This window comes from Aythya ferina (assembly GCF_964211825.1).
Source record: "Aythya ferina genome assembly, chromosome: 25".
NCBI lineage: Eukaryota > Metazoa > Chordata > Aves > Anseriformes > Anatidae > Aythya > Aythya ferina.
This window is the reverse complement of record NC_140323.1, coordinates 4,279,470-4,293,662: the sequence shown is the minus strand read 5'-3', so window position 1 is coordinate 4,293,662 and position 14,193 is coordinate 4,279,470. Positions and strand designations below refer to the sequence as shown.

The 14,193-nt window shown below is 44.2% G+C and overlaps 1 protein-coding gene across 4 annotated transcripts; it reads left to right on the top strand.

Moving 5' to 3' along the window:
• The first annotated feature begins 1,248 nt into the window (after positions 1-1,248).
• RBBP5 (RB binding protein 5, histone lysine methyltransferase complex subunit) lies at positions 1,249-12,878 on the top strand. 4 transcript variants are annotated; one of them, XM_084497801.1, is made up of 14 exons: positions 1,249-1,373; positions 1,965-1,990; positions 2,079-2,251; positions 2,696-2,836; positions 3,264-3,426; positions 3,896-4,005; positions 4,165-4,284; positions 4,556-4,709; positions 4,811-4,882; positions 5,435-5,552; positions 6,153-6,222; positions 6,889-7,118; positions 7,401-7,595; positions 10,938-12,878. In XM_084497801.1, the coding sequence occupies exons 1-14, from the start codon at positions 1,355-1,357 to the stop codon at positions 10,961-10,963; spliced, it is 1,617 nt and encodes a 538-aa protein (XP_084353927.1). In that variant the 5' UTR covers positions 1,249-1,354; the 3' UTR covers positions 10,964-12,878. The 4 variants fall into 4 exon arrangements, with proteins under 4 accessions (XP_084353927.1, XP_084353926.1, XP_084353929.1 ...); XM_084497800.1 differs by having other exon boundaries at positions 10,935-12,878; XM_084497803.1 differs by having other exon boundaries at positions 7,401-7,478; positions 10,938-11,098.
• Positions 12,879-14,193: the final 1,315 nt, after the last annotated feature.

The window sequence follows — 14,193 nt, the reverse complement described above, 5'->3', positions numbered from 1 at the left end:
AGGTTCTCTTCTCCCAGACAAGGCTACCTTTACAGCTTTGTCTGCTGGAGATGTTTGTTAAAATATGTTTTAAAATGAGGCTGTGAAAGGGTACCTGTCACTGAGGCCTTGTCCATCGTACCCCTGCCTCACCAGGCTGCTGCAGTGTATGGGAACAAACTGGGGGGTTGTAAACCAGGGCTAAAACTGCCAGCACCTGGGGCTGACTGCTGTGAGCAGTAACTCCCTGCCTGGGGGCCTGCCCTGCTTAAAGGGGAGCTCAGGCTGAAGATTTGGGGGAAAATATAACAAAACCGCTGTGTTTACAAAAGCGACTGTGAGGTGTACACCTCCAGGTGGGTGAGGAGGCAGGAGCCAGGGGTAAGCACAGAGGGAAAGGTGCTGGGACTGGCTCCACATTTGGGATTCCCCAGCCCCCTGCTCAGCCTTGCCTTGCAGCCACAAAGTGGGGAGAGGTGAGCGGGGAGAAAACCCCCATAAATGAGGGAGGGCATGGGGTGGGGGGGCACTGGGGGGCTCTCAGGGGGAGCTGGGGACACTGGGTGGTACTGGGAGGGCCGTGGCAGCGCTGTAGCACCGCATCTGCAGGACCCCAAGGCCCAAACACCTTAATTAGGAGGGTTAATTACTGCCCCTAAAGGCTCGCAGCGGAGCCCCCCCCGTCCTATAATGTCCCAGGGCCCCGCTCGGGGCTCGCAGCTCCCTGGGGCCGTGACAGCGGCGGGCGCGGGGCCGGGCTTTCATTTTGCGTTTTATTTTGTGTTTTATTTCGTGTTTGTTTTATTTGACTTCGCGTTTTGTTTTGTGTTTGTGCGGCCCGCCCCTGACGGGGACAGGAAAACGTGAGGAAAACGCAACGAGCCGACTGCGTGTGGGAAAAAAAAAAAAAAAAAAAGCACAATAACCATCAGACCGGCCGAAACCGTCGTGTTTTTACTAAATATTTTTTAATTTTTATTTCCTGCTGCTACACCCGCGGGGAAGCCGCCCCTTTCACCCCCCCCACCCCCGCCCTGACCCGCCAGCGGCGCCCCCCGGAACCTTCGGGCCGCGGCCTCGGCGCCCGCCCGGCACCTTTGTGCGTGCTCCCCCAGCGGGCTGCCCGCCGCGCTGCCTGAGCGCCGCCCCCGCCCCGGCGCCGCCAAACGGAGCGGAACGGAGCCGTCGCCGCCTGGCTGCCTCCGGTCGAAGCCTTCCGGAGCCGAGCGGAGAAGGAGAGAGAGGAACCTGAGGATTCGGCGGAGGAAGGGAGCGGCGAGCCGTCAGGCGAACGGCGTGGGCGGCGCGGCGAGGCGCGGAGGCCCCCGGAGGGGTCCTTGTGGGACGGGGACGGAGGGAGCGGGACGGCGCCGCGATGAACCTGGAGCTGCTCGGTGCGGCCGGGGGGGGCGGGGCCGGGCCGGGCGGGGGGGACCCGGGGCCGGGGGGGTCCCGGAAAGCCAAGGGGGTCCCCGCCGGTACCGGGAGGGCGTCAGGGGGGTGGTGGAGTCCCGTGAGCGGCTCTGGGCCCCTCAGCTTGAGGATAGGGGGGGCTGAGAGGGGGTGGCGGAGGGGCTGGGGTCCTGTGAGGGGGTCGAGGGGGGTGGGCTGGGGGGGGGGGAGGCTCAGGGCAGAGCTCATGGCTCTCTGCAGCTCCCTGAGAGGGGTGGGGAGCTGGGGGTCGGCCTCTGCTCGCAGATAACCAGGGACAGGAGCAGAGGGAACGGCCTGGAGCTGTGCCAGGGGAGGTTGAGGTGGGCAATGAGGAGCCATTTCTGCTCAGACAGAGCGGGCAGGCGTTGGGACGGGTTGCCCAGGGAGGTGGGGGAGTCCCCGTCCCTGGGGGGGCTCCAGGAGAGGTTGGGGCTGGTGCTGGGGGACACGGCTCAGTGGTGGCAGGGGGTGGTTGGAGCAGATGATCCTGGGGGGCTTCTCCAACCCTAATGATTCTCCAACTCCGGTGCTGTCTTCGCATTTCGTTGCAGAATCCTTCGGGCAGAACTACCCCGAGGTAAGCACCCCCTCTCCTACACCCCTTCTCCCTGTCCCCATCCCGCTGCCAGTGGTTTTCGGGCAGACCCTGACCCTGTTCCCCGCAGGAGGCCGATGGCACGCTGGACTGCATCAGCATGGCCCTGACCTGCACCTTCAACCGCTGGGGCACGCTGCTCGCCGTGGGCTGCAACGACGGGCGCATCGTCATCTGGGACTTCCTGACCAGGGGCATCGCCAAGATCATCAGCGCCCACATTCACCCCGTCTGCTCCTTGTGGTGAGAGAGGACTGATGTTTTTTTTCCCCAGGAATGCTGTAACTGCATGCTGAGTGCTCTCTGAGCTAATAGCTACCTCCTCAGGAGCCACCAGGTGTGAGAGGCTGCCCTCCTTTTTGTCAGAATTTGCCTGTGTCTGTGTTTGCTGGGGACCAGGTGCTGCGAGAGCCTGACTGCTCTTGACAGCTGTTCCTGTTAGCTACTGAAACACAGAACGTTGTGGGATACAGAGTTGCATTTTAGGATGTAGCCCTTTAAAATAGCCTGAGAATATGGTATGTCTGCTAAGTTTGGGGTTGTTTAGAGTTCAGAAGTTGTTTTTCACAGTAACGTTTTTATAGCTGAACCCAATAATTAGGTCTGATAATTTTAAGTGACTATTGGTGGACACATTGTATGCATTTGAGAAGTAACTTGTACTTGAATTCATTCTTGTCACTGTAGCTGGAGTCGAGATGGTCACAAATTAGTGAGTGCTTCAACTGACAACATCGTGTCACAGTGGGATGTGCTCTCTGGAGACTGCGACCAGAGATTTAGGTTTCCTTCGCCTATCTTGAAAGTTCAGTACCACCCTCGAGACCAGTAAGTCCTGTGAGGAAAAAAAAGTTTGAATGCTCTCCTTTGGGTAAAATTAATGATTATTAAAATACTTCACTGTGTTTTGCAAAGTAGGTGCTTTCAATGTGTCTTCTTTACGTGATTGGATTTGTTGTGGCTCATTTTATTATGAAAGTATCAGGAAGGGAGTAGAGTAAACGTGAGAATGATTCTTAAAACTGTGCATAGAAATGTCTTGTTGAGTTTATAAGTTAACTTTATAAACTTAAAGAAGCTTCCAAAGAAAGAAAGAAAATGAAAGAAGATACCAGTTAAATGTCATTTTGCAGTGTAAGACTAGAGAAAACATATCCTATTTAGCTCAACATAGATTGAGATTTTTTTTTATACTTCTAAATGTGAGAACTGTTTTGGAGAACAAACTATTAACTCTTCCTTTTCTGCTTTGCAGAAACAGAGTTCTGGTTTGTCCCATGAAGTCTGCGCCAGTGATGCTCACGCTGTCAGACTCCAAGCATGTTGTTCTGCCTGTGGATGATGATTCTGATCTCAACGTAGTGGCCTCCTTTGACAGGCGAGGGGAATACATTTATACGGGCAATGCCAAGGGGAAGGTGAGACTGTAGCAAGAGGCACTGGGTGCAGTAGCTTAGATTATTTCCTGTCTTTTTCAAGGTGCTTGATGTCTCTAGGTTGTGTTCTTTGCTTTAATGTACAAGTAAGGCTTCCTCAATGTGTCTTGAATAATTCGATATGGTGTTGACACGATCATCTGCACCGTCACGTTTCATCTTTGAAGATCTGTAGCATCTTTGTAGAGTCTTTGAGTTAGGCCTTTGTGTTCCTGTTGTCTTTGACTGTATGTGTTGGATCCTTTTCCAGTGTAAATAAACCAATGTTAGTGTTGCAGAAGTGTCGCAGAAACTATAGTAGAAACTAAAACTACAGTTGCAGAGCCCCAGCTATTCCTGTGTAGATTGCTGAGGCTTCTGTTTTCAGGGTTAGCAGCAGATGTGAAAGGTACCGAAAGTGGGGTGAGTCATAATGAGGGCACTGATTGTCTTCTGTTTCCTTCATCTTCAGATCTTGGTCTTAAAAACAGACACTCAGGATCTTGTTGCTTCCTTCAGAGTGACAACTGGCACCAGCAACACTACAGCTATTAAATCAATTGAATTTGCTCGGAAAGGAAGGTGAGCTATTTATCAAGTGGTATCTTTAAAGATGAGCTGAAAGCTACTGACTATACAAGGCCTTAAGAACTGCCACAATTATTTCATGCAACATATTCTGACTCTTTATTTTCTTATTTTTTTTAATGCAATGCATGTTCTGTGTAATCTTTCCTACAGCTGCTTTTTGATAAACACAGCTGACAGGATAATCAGGGTGTACGATGGCCGTGAAATTTTAACCTGTGGACGAGATGGGGAGCCTGAGCCGATGCAGAAGCTGCAGGATTTAGTGAACAGGTAAGAGGCAGCAGAATGAGTGAAAGCCTGTCTTGAAAAGGTTGTGTTTTGTGTGTTCTGTACTAATGGGAGCAACTGCACAAAGGGTAACTCAGTATTTTGTTTGGTGTAATGGACAGGTGTGTTTATTTGAATCCTGTGAGTCACAATTTGATGTGAAATGTAAATATTATTTGTGGATGGGAGGATATAAGGTCTTGGTCTGGAGAGCAGTCCTCTGTATTGTGCTGTTGTTTAATTGCCTACTTTGAATTTTTTCTTTTGTACGTAGGACCCCATGGAAGAAGTGTTGTTTCTCTGGTGATGGCGAATATATAGTAGCAGGTTCAGCACGACAGCATGCTCTATACATTTGGGAGAAAAGCATTGGAAACCTAGTGAAAATCCTTCATGGGACCAGAGGAGAGCTGCTCTTGGATGTAGCAGTAAGAACTAGTGCTGAGTTTCTGGTTATTTTGCAAACTAAGCTTTCTTAGTTCTGTTCACTAATTAAGCTCCTCCTCTTTTCTCTTCCACATCAACCTAGTGGCATCCTGTCCGGCCGATCATAGCTTCCATTTCCAGTGGCGTTGTATCCATATGGGCTCAGAATCAAGTGGTAAGCATTTCAGGTTATTTCCTTAAGAGAGTTCCCTGGTTGGTTTCCATCCTAGCAGACTGAATATTTGCATGTTGAAATACTTTATTGAATCCCAGTTCAGCAAGCTCCCTAGCTTCACCTGCCTGACTTGAAAGATGTTTGCCATCGAGTTGAATGTGAGGAGGGTGCATATACTTCAACTGCGGAACTAGTTAAGCTTCGTGTTAAGTCACAGGGACATTTTGTGCAGGGGATGGCGTCCTTCTGTATGTGTTAAGTATAGGAAGTCTGAGTGAGTGTGTGTGTGTCAAAACTGCAGTGGTTAATATTAACATACGACTTTGGTTTTAGGGATAATGACATACATTGCCATATCGAAGGAGTGTGGTCATATTTTCAGTAGGAGCTGATTCATGCAGTTCCTATCTGGCATATGATAGAGCTATGACTTCTGTGATGTTGCACATGGCTTGGGGGATTTTAATGTGGTATGAGATTGTAAGTGCACGAGTCCTCGCTGTGGTTGTTGTTGCGTAAAGTAAAATTCATCTTGAATTTGTGGTGGTGTAGGAAAACTGGAGTGCCTTTGCACCTGACTTCAAAGAACTGGACGAGAATGTAGAATATGAAGAGAGAGAGTCTGAGTTTGACATTGAAGATGAAGATAAGAGTGAACCAGAACAGACAGGTAATGCCTAAACTTTGTTCCTGTGCAGCAACGGTGTGGTCAGCAGTTCAGTTGTTACCAAATCATTTGTAGTCCAAATGTATGATCATAATAAAAATTAAAACTAGTGGTCACAGTAGCGTACGTGGGTAGTAAATGTCAAACAGCAGTGGATAAATGAAGGTATCTAAATCGACAATCAGTGTGATTCCTCCTAATTGCCGTGCCATATTTGCTTAACAAAGCCTCCCCTTTCCATTGTGTTTTCAGTCGAAGGCAGTAGTCTTTGACCCGTGGGTGTGTGGGCTTGCTCTCACCAGAAGCGATGCTGAATTTGAATCAGTAGCAGCACAACTTGGCCGCTTGGTGGTGCCAAAAAGTTGTGTACTGGAAAAGGCTAACCTATAGAAAGAATTAAAGAAAGGATTCTTCCCAGCACACCGCAGAGCTCTCCTCGTTACCAGGCTTTGCAGTACTTCACGCTTTTAGATTACTTTTTCTCTAGGACTTTCTAATATTAAAACATAACATTGGCTTGTGGGAACAAAGCATTAAAACAAATTCTAAGTAATTTGTTCTTTTCCTTGTTGTCTTTAATTCTTTTTTTCCCCTGATTCTTAGGTGCTGATGCTGCAGAAGATGAAGAAGTGGATGTAACTAGTGTAGATCCCATTGCTGCCTTCTGTAGCAGGTAAAAGAATAATTTTGTTTAAAGTATGAATATAAAATGTAGCACGAATGTATTCCCTGTATACTATAACAGCCCTCCCCATACTTGTGTTTTCTGTGTCTTTCGTGTATCAGATAGAAAGAGTTACTTGTGTAAAGAGCCCTTTGCAGAGACTAAGCTGCATCTTTGGATGGATTGCTACATTTCATGTAGTTACAGCACAAACAAGGTGTAGGCTTCAGTTGTTAATTGTTCTGGGTGAGGAAGATGAAAGAAATGAGACCAAGATGAACCGTGTTCCTTTGTTCTTCATTTTTTTTAATACCCAGTGCATCTCTGACGGTCAAGAGTTGTCTTTTTTTCTTCTCTCTGTCCCGGAGTCCCCTGTTAATCACCATCAGTCTTGCACAGGAAACCAGGCAGTCTATGACTGTGGCACTCGTGTGGCATGCACTCCCTCCAAGAATGACAAGCCTTGTCTTTGCAGCATTTCCATGTTCCTCCTTAATGTCTTTGGTTAAGGTATCAAATATCTATTTGTACAGAGTTCTCAAGCTGCTGAATGCCTTGGTCAGCTACACAGTGTGGCTGTCTGACTGCTCCCTGCAGAGACGGGTCTTGATTTGTGAATGAGAAGATGTCAAAGATCATTAATTTTAAAAGGCAGCCTACTTTTTTCTTTCATAGTGATGAAGAACTGGAGGACTCCAAGGCTCTGCTTTACTTACCCATTGCTCCTGAAGTGGAAGATCCAGAAGAAAACCCCTATGGCCCTCCCCCTGATGCTGTTCAGAGTTCTTTAAGCGATGAGGGAATAGGTTCTGAGAAGAAGAGACAGTCCTCCTCTGATGGACCTCAGGCACCAAAGAAGAAGCCCAAAACCACCAACATTGAACTACAAGGAGTACCTAATGATGGTGATTAGAAGCTGCCATTGTTTTAATGCCTATTTTGCATCTGACATAGATTTTAGCTTTGCCTAGTCAAAATACTAGGTGGTCACTCATTGATTTTCTTTTCTGTGAAGTTACTTCTCACAACAATGGTTAATGGCCACCTACTTACAAAGTTTGCTGGCGTTTTGCAAACTAGAAATGAGAACAGGCATCCTGCAACTAGTTTTTAATGTTGTTTGTATTTAACGTCTGATTTCAGTGTCCTAATGATGACTCCTCTTGGTAACACATTGCTTTCCACAGAAGTCCATCCGCTGCTGGGTGTGAAGGGAGATGGTAAATCCAAGAAGAAGCAAGCAGGCAGGCCTAAAGGATCAAAAGGTAAAGACAAAGATTCTCCATTTAAACCGAAACTCTACAAAGGGGACAGAGGTGCTTTACCTCTGGAAGGAGCAGCGAAGGGTAAAGTGCAGGCGGAGCTGGGACAGCCTTTGACAGGTAAGGACCCAGTGTGAGCGTCGTTGCTTGCTTGGTGGCCTTGCTTTGTACAGACCCTGACTTAATATAGTCATAGCATTTTATCTTCCCAAATGGCACCTGCTCACTAAATGTTTAGCTGCTGTCAAGGATAGGCAAAATTTTACATTTTTTTTTGCAGAAGGGCTTTTAGTAGTTTTAGTAAAACTGATATCCATGCATGTGGTGTTGCATAATGTAAAGCACGTGTAGGGTTTTTGATAGAGATGGAGCACTATTTCAAAAGCAAAGTGTCTTTGACTTTAGTCATTTAGTTATTAACTTCTTTCAGTTCTTACATTTGCAATAACTGTGCTCAGTTTGGCTGGGTAGGTTTTGACAGCAAAAATGTAAATAGTGAAGGGTTCAGAAGCTTAAATTGATGTTTTGCGCCATCGATGGTGTAATGAACAAAAAAAGTTCTGTAATCAGAACTAGGAAATGAAGCAGGTATCAAAAACTTTTTGAAGGTTAGAAATACTGTCCGTTGACTTAGGAGAGGTTTTATTTCCCTCTTCTCCGGGACTCAGCTAAATGACCTCGTAACTGGGGTTTTCCATTTCCTATCTGAACTAGAATATTGTTGTTTATGGTTTCTGCCAAAATACACACCTGTGACTTTCCACTAGGCAAAGTGTAGTGTTGCTTAAAGGAGTGTAGTAAAAGACTGAGCATTGCCTGTTTGATCAATGGACCCTAAGATAAAAATTTTCTATACCTAGCTATGCAATAGCCTTAGTTAAATCCCGGAAAGCACAGATGCTGTAATAGAGGACAGGTTTTGTTGGCTCTTTCCACATTTTTTTAAAATTGTGTTTTGTTGGTTGCTTACTCTAGAACAAGCCTTGCAGTCACCTTCGTTAGGGCCCAGCTGGTGACAGTGTTTTCCATCTGTCTCATTTGCTACTTGAGCATATTTGGGGAAAGTTCACTCAGGTGTAGCAAAGGAAGTACACATTTGGATTAATTACGTCCCACAGAGAACGTAGGGCTGATACATAAAGGGATTCAAAGATATGATATAATTGATATATCAAATTTTGCATTTCCTTGAACTCAGCAGCTGCTGCTGTGGATTTTAGACTGCACAGAGTTGATTTGATTTTTGTTGTTTTTTAACCCCTTCCTTCCCTCACTGCTGGTCCTACGTTACCCACCTTGCTCATTGTCCTTCCTGCTCTGCTCCTGTTATGTTGCTTATTCCAGTACTGGTAACTGCTATATGCAGAAAAAGGGGATGTGATAAAAGAAACCTGTCTATAAGTGGCAAAACATGGTGAATGTTTTCTGGGCTTCTATTTAATCTTCTCACGATGCACCTTACAAAATCTAGAAATTAAACAAATAGTCGAGAATATCCTTAGCCCTTCTGAGCAGCACAGATTAGCTTCTAGTGTCAGGGTTACCAGGCAGGGCAGTTCTCTCTCGATTTCTCAGGTCATGAGGGGCAATCCAATGTGCTTAGAAGTACAATCACAGGGAGTTGTCTGGGTCAATACAGATTCTCAGATGTCTGCTGGCATCTGTTAAACATCCTGACTTCTCTGTTATGCCATGCTGGGTGGACAAGACTAGTCTGAACACCAGATGAGTATAACCCTTCATCAGCAAGCCTGTTGATTGTTTTCTTTTATCTCGCTGCTAATTAACGTGGCCATATGCAAAAGGACATAAAAGAGAGAGGATTGTGCACTGGAAACTTAACAGTGTGGCTTCCCAAACAAATTTCAGTGGTTAATTGTTTCAAAAAACAAACAAACAAAGCTGAGTATCTTAACTTGTCCATTTTTAAGTAACTGTGTAAGCACTTCAGAGAACCGTGTGTAATCACTTTCAGAGAAATGGTTTAAATAGCAGGTATGTTTTTCCTTTTTTTTCCCCAAGGTGTATGTTTCTGTAACTTTCTTATCACTCTTTACTAATTTGCTTGGTCTATCATTGTAGACAGATCTCAGTGTGCTTTCTTCTTGGCAGCTTGTAATCGTTGTTGCATCAATCTGCTCTACAGAGCTGTAGGAAAACACTCCCATTGCCTCTAACATGTTTCAAATGAAGCAAGATTCTGGACAGGCACCTGTGTGTTTTTTTGCACATGATTGGAAATCATATTTGGGAGAATTTTTGTGAGGTTTTGCTTATAGTTTTCTGTGCAATACTTACAGTCTGACTTGCTTTAAGAGACAACTGTGCACTTTCACTTGTTATTGCTGCTGAGCTTCGGATGCAAATAATCATAGCAAATAATCAGTATTGCTGTGGTGGACTTCTCTCTCAGTAGCATCTGTTATTGTGCTCCCTTGTACAGTACCATTGACCAAACAGGTCACGCAGTAGGTCCCACCAATTAGTATTGGAAGCATCTGTATGAGTTGTGTGATGAAAGTAACAGTCCACTGAAAAAAAACAAACAAAACAAAACACAACATCACTTGGATCAAAGCTCAGTCATATTCTCATGAAGTTCATGTCTGTCTTCCTTTGTTCTCTTTTTGGCTTGTGCTTATAACTTCTGTTTTGGGCAGCTAATTTTTCTTGTGTCTGCTGACGTTTCACCACTTGCGTGCTTGCAAACTGAAGTGGCCTTCTGCTTGCAGTGCTGGAGCCAGACCGGCTTCTCTGGGTCTCTTGCATGAAGCTGTCAGTTCCGCTAGTTCCTTGTGCTGTTGCTTTCTGATGGAAGTGATCGGTCCCTAAACCAGCCTCTCAATGAGCAGTTTTTCTCTGGCAGCTGTTGTCTGAATTGCCGTAATACAGTGTCTTCTGCAAGCTGCGTGGCTGAGACCTGGAGCCTGCTGCAGGCTGTCTCTGTGGCTGGGCTGTGCAGCCTGGCAGTAAATGTCCTAGTGTTAAAGCAGATGTGTCAAAATCAGATTTCAGTAAAGACAAACTGGGAAGCTTGATCTATTTTATGGTCTTGGAACAAAATCGTGCAGCATTCTGATATAACCCCAAATTGGGTAAAACGTTCATTTCAGTTGGGTTTCTGCTTTGAGATTTTGGGATTGATGAATCCAAAAATTTTCTACCAGGTAAGTTTGCTTGTGCCTCTGTGGAATAAAAGCTCAGAGGTTCTTAGCCACCTTGTCCATGCCTATGCATGTGATCTCAAATGCAAAAATACTGAAGATCTCAATTTGTCATAGGTACTGTCTTGCTGATTATATCTAATTCTGGAAAGAATAGCTTTATCTAGAAAGTCCTATTCTCTTTTTTTTTGTTGTTTTTGTCTGGAAATGCTTGCAACATTTGGTGGTCTCTGGTTTCTGGTCACATCTGTTTGAGCCTGATGATTTATTTTTCACCTGTCTTTGATCTCTTTAGCAGGTGGTGCAATCTCAGAATTGCTATGAAGACATTCTTCCTTATCTTCCCCTGTTCTTTCCTGTATTGGCACCATAATATGGAAAATAGATGAAATGCTCGGTCAGAATGGACTGACTATAATGCAGCAGCCTGATTGTTCATGGATTCAGGGAGTGACTTTTATAAGAAATGAATATTGAAGAGGAAATGGCCTTCATTCTTCCTTAATTGCCTCTTCATCGAACAGTGTAAGATGCTGACTCTCAGGTCATGCGATTTGCAAAGAGACTTAATTGGACTGCCTTTGTGTTGTCATATATCACTATTTCTCAACTGAGCTGGTACCAAACACGTTGCCACTCCAGAGCTTGTCAACCTTTTTTTTTTTTAAAAAGTAATTTCTTTTGTTCCTGGATTGAAGAATACCTGAAGTGTATGGTGTTTATTCCTGATACCATATGGCTTTGCATCCTACAGACTTCCCTTTCTCTGCTGTTCATTCTCATTTCAGCGGGCTGTAGGTCCTTCTCTGCTAGCTGCACTACCTTCCTAGCTTTTCTGTTAGTTCAGTGCGATGTCTTCTGTGCTGACATGCTTAGTGAAACACTGCTACTGATTATGTGCCAAGTTTGATTTCATCTCAAGTGGATAGAGACGTAAAGTGAAGAATCAAGACACCCTCTGAAGTCCACAAAAAATGAATCTTCATAGAGTGGATATTTTAGACATGAAGGATGACTCTGCTTCTGGGAAAAGGAACAAAGGAAAGTAGCTGCAGATAAAATACTCAGTTTATATGCTTTCATCTAGACTGTAATATGAAGAGCTGTGTTGGCAGTTTCTTTCCGTCCTTGCAAATGTTTTTATTCTGTTTCTTTCCTTTAAGATGTACTACCAGAAACAATTGGTTTCCTCCTTTGCTGGTGTATACTAGCAGTTACAGAAGAAGCAGAGCCAATATTTATCCTAACTGCAACTGTATTTTTTCAGTAATCCTTCCAAGACGTACAGATGAAATGAATAACAATGTGATCGTATGAAAAACAAAACATATGGAACTCGAATTTTTAAAAGCAATCTTTTGTTTTATTTCTCTTCTATTTCTGGATCAAGAATAGAAAAACGATGAATGCTCGGAGCTTCTTCCCAGCTGTACTTCAACCTTTTATTTCTTAATGACATTTGTAGTATTTTCTTTGTGGGAATGGCAAGAGACACTTTCTCTATCCAGTACCTACAGCCTGATCCTTCTGCACTAGACCAACAGCTTGCTAAAAGAAAGTTTTCATTCCTAATGCCCCTTGTTTTGTAGTGACTTTGACGGTTCCTATGCAATTACTTCATTTTTTTTTCCCTAGATGTAATTATTGAGATATCTCTATGTATTTAAATTTTCAAAGTACACTGCAGACATTAAAAGCCAAGAAGAGGAGTAATAAAGAGATGTGTTAATTTATGGTCGGAAGTGTGCAGTAATAGCGTGAGATATGAGCATGGGAAGAGAGGAGGCATTTTAAATGGGAAGGATTTTTTAAAACTGGTATTTTCATTTCCGGCTTTGGTACAGTGGTCTGCTTAATGAAATTTGTTCCCACGTGTACAGTATTAATTTTCTTTGTTCTTTCTGCTTATAGTACAATTCACATCTTTTCTAGAACGCTGTCATGTCAAATCCACCCATATGTGGCGTGGCTGAGCTCACAAGCTTTCAAAGATGCATAGGCAATGGTTCTCTAGATTATTTTAAAGCCTATTATTTGCCACAGACTCCAGCCTTCATTTCTGTTAAAACTTCTTTGTACAGTGTATATGTCCTTGGTTTATCTTCTTCCATCTTCTGTTTTATTTTTTGGTATGCGTAGTTTTGTACAGTACGTGTCAGATACTGGCTTGCTGGTAGCACATAGTGATGTTAGTTTTTGTGTCTGTAAATAAAGATGTATGTTTTATTTCCTAAAGTCAGTGGTTAAGTCTTGGCTTCTCCATGCTTCATGATCATTTATATTGTGACAGTGGCTGGGAATCCCACAGCACAGCTCTGGTGCAAATGCAGATGTATTGTACCTTCACCACAGCTGGTGTGTTGTGTTCCTTTTGTTTCAATTTAGTTTCTTTTATTTTTTTTCTTTAATGGGGCATTTGGTTGCAGTAGTAAATCTCTAATGTAATAAAAAGCACTGTGCACCTGAGTGCACATGAGACAGCTGTGCTGAAAGGGGGGCTGAGCACAAAGTGTGCTGTGTGTAGCTGGGATGTGAAATATAACTGGATTAGATCTTCAAAAGTTATCATTTTAATAAATTAAGGGGTTTTAGAAAAAGAAGCAAGGATATTCATTAGCAAAGCTGTTTAAGAACAAGGCAATCTAGCCCTTCCTGCAATCCATAATTCAATTGCTGGTAGAGAGGCAATTGATTATTGAACTGGCTTGACCATAGTTTCATTACTGCATCGAAAGAAACAACTTCGACTTTTTTTTTCAAGGAGAACTTTAGTAGTGCATTATTCTTTTGGGATGCTTGAACACTTGGTGAGTTATGTTGGGATGTTTCCTCTTTATGCACTCTCTAGCTATGACAGCATACAAGGGATTTCAGTTTTACAAATTCATAGATTGAATGTGGAGATCTTGGCTCCGAGATTGCTCTTTGGAGTCAGTGGCTGTACGTGACCAGCGGATGGGGCTCAGGAGATCCCCGGAGGTCAGTGCTGTTGAATCCCAAGCAGAGCTCGTCTGTGACATCGTCACCTGGGAACATGAGCTCACGGAATTGCTTTGCCGAGCCCTGTGTAGAGATGAAGGGCATCGGTGATACAGCCCTGTTCACCTGGCCTTTGATCCCTGGGTAGTGTGATGGCAGTGAAGTCAAAATCTTGTTTTTGTGGTCTTGGTCGCTTGGGCATTGCCTTGGATTTTTGGGATATGCAGATGTGATAAAACCACAGGTGCTACCTAAGTCATGATTTCCTCACACTGAATAGTGCTCTTTTAAAAGTTTCAGTAACGAGTACTTCTGTTGTTTTATAGCTTCATAAGAAAATTAAACTGGAACAATAGAGTGGCAATTCATTAAAATAGCACATAAAATCTTAAGGAGGGAGGACTTCATCTTTTTTAAATTGTCAAATAGATCCCAGTTGCCGGATAAGGTGAATTTAAACATTCTGCTGCTCTGTTACAAGAACCAGAACTCAGATTCATTCTGACCGACACAGCGATGTGCTGCACCTTCAGCAGTGTTGCACTTCAAGCTTGTCTCGTTAGAGGATTTCTCCT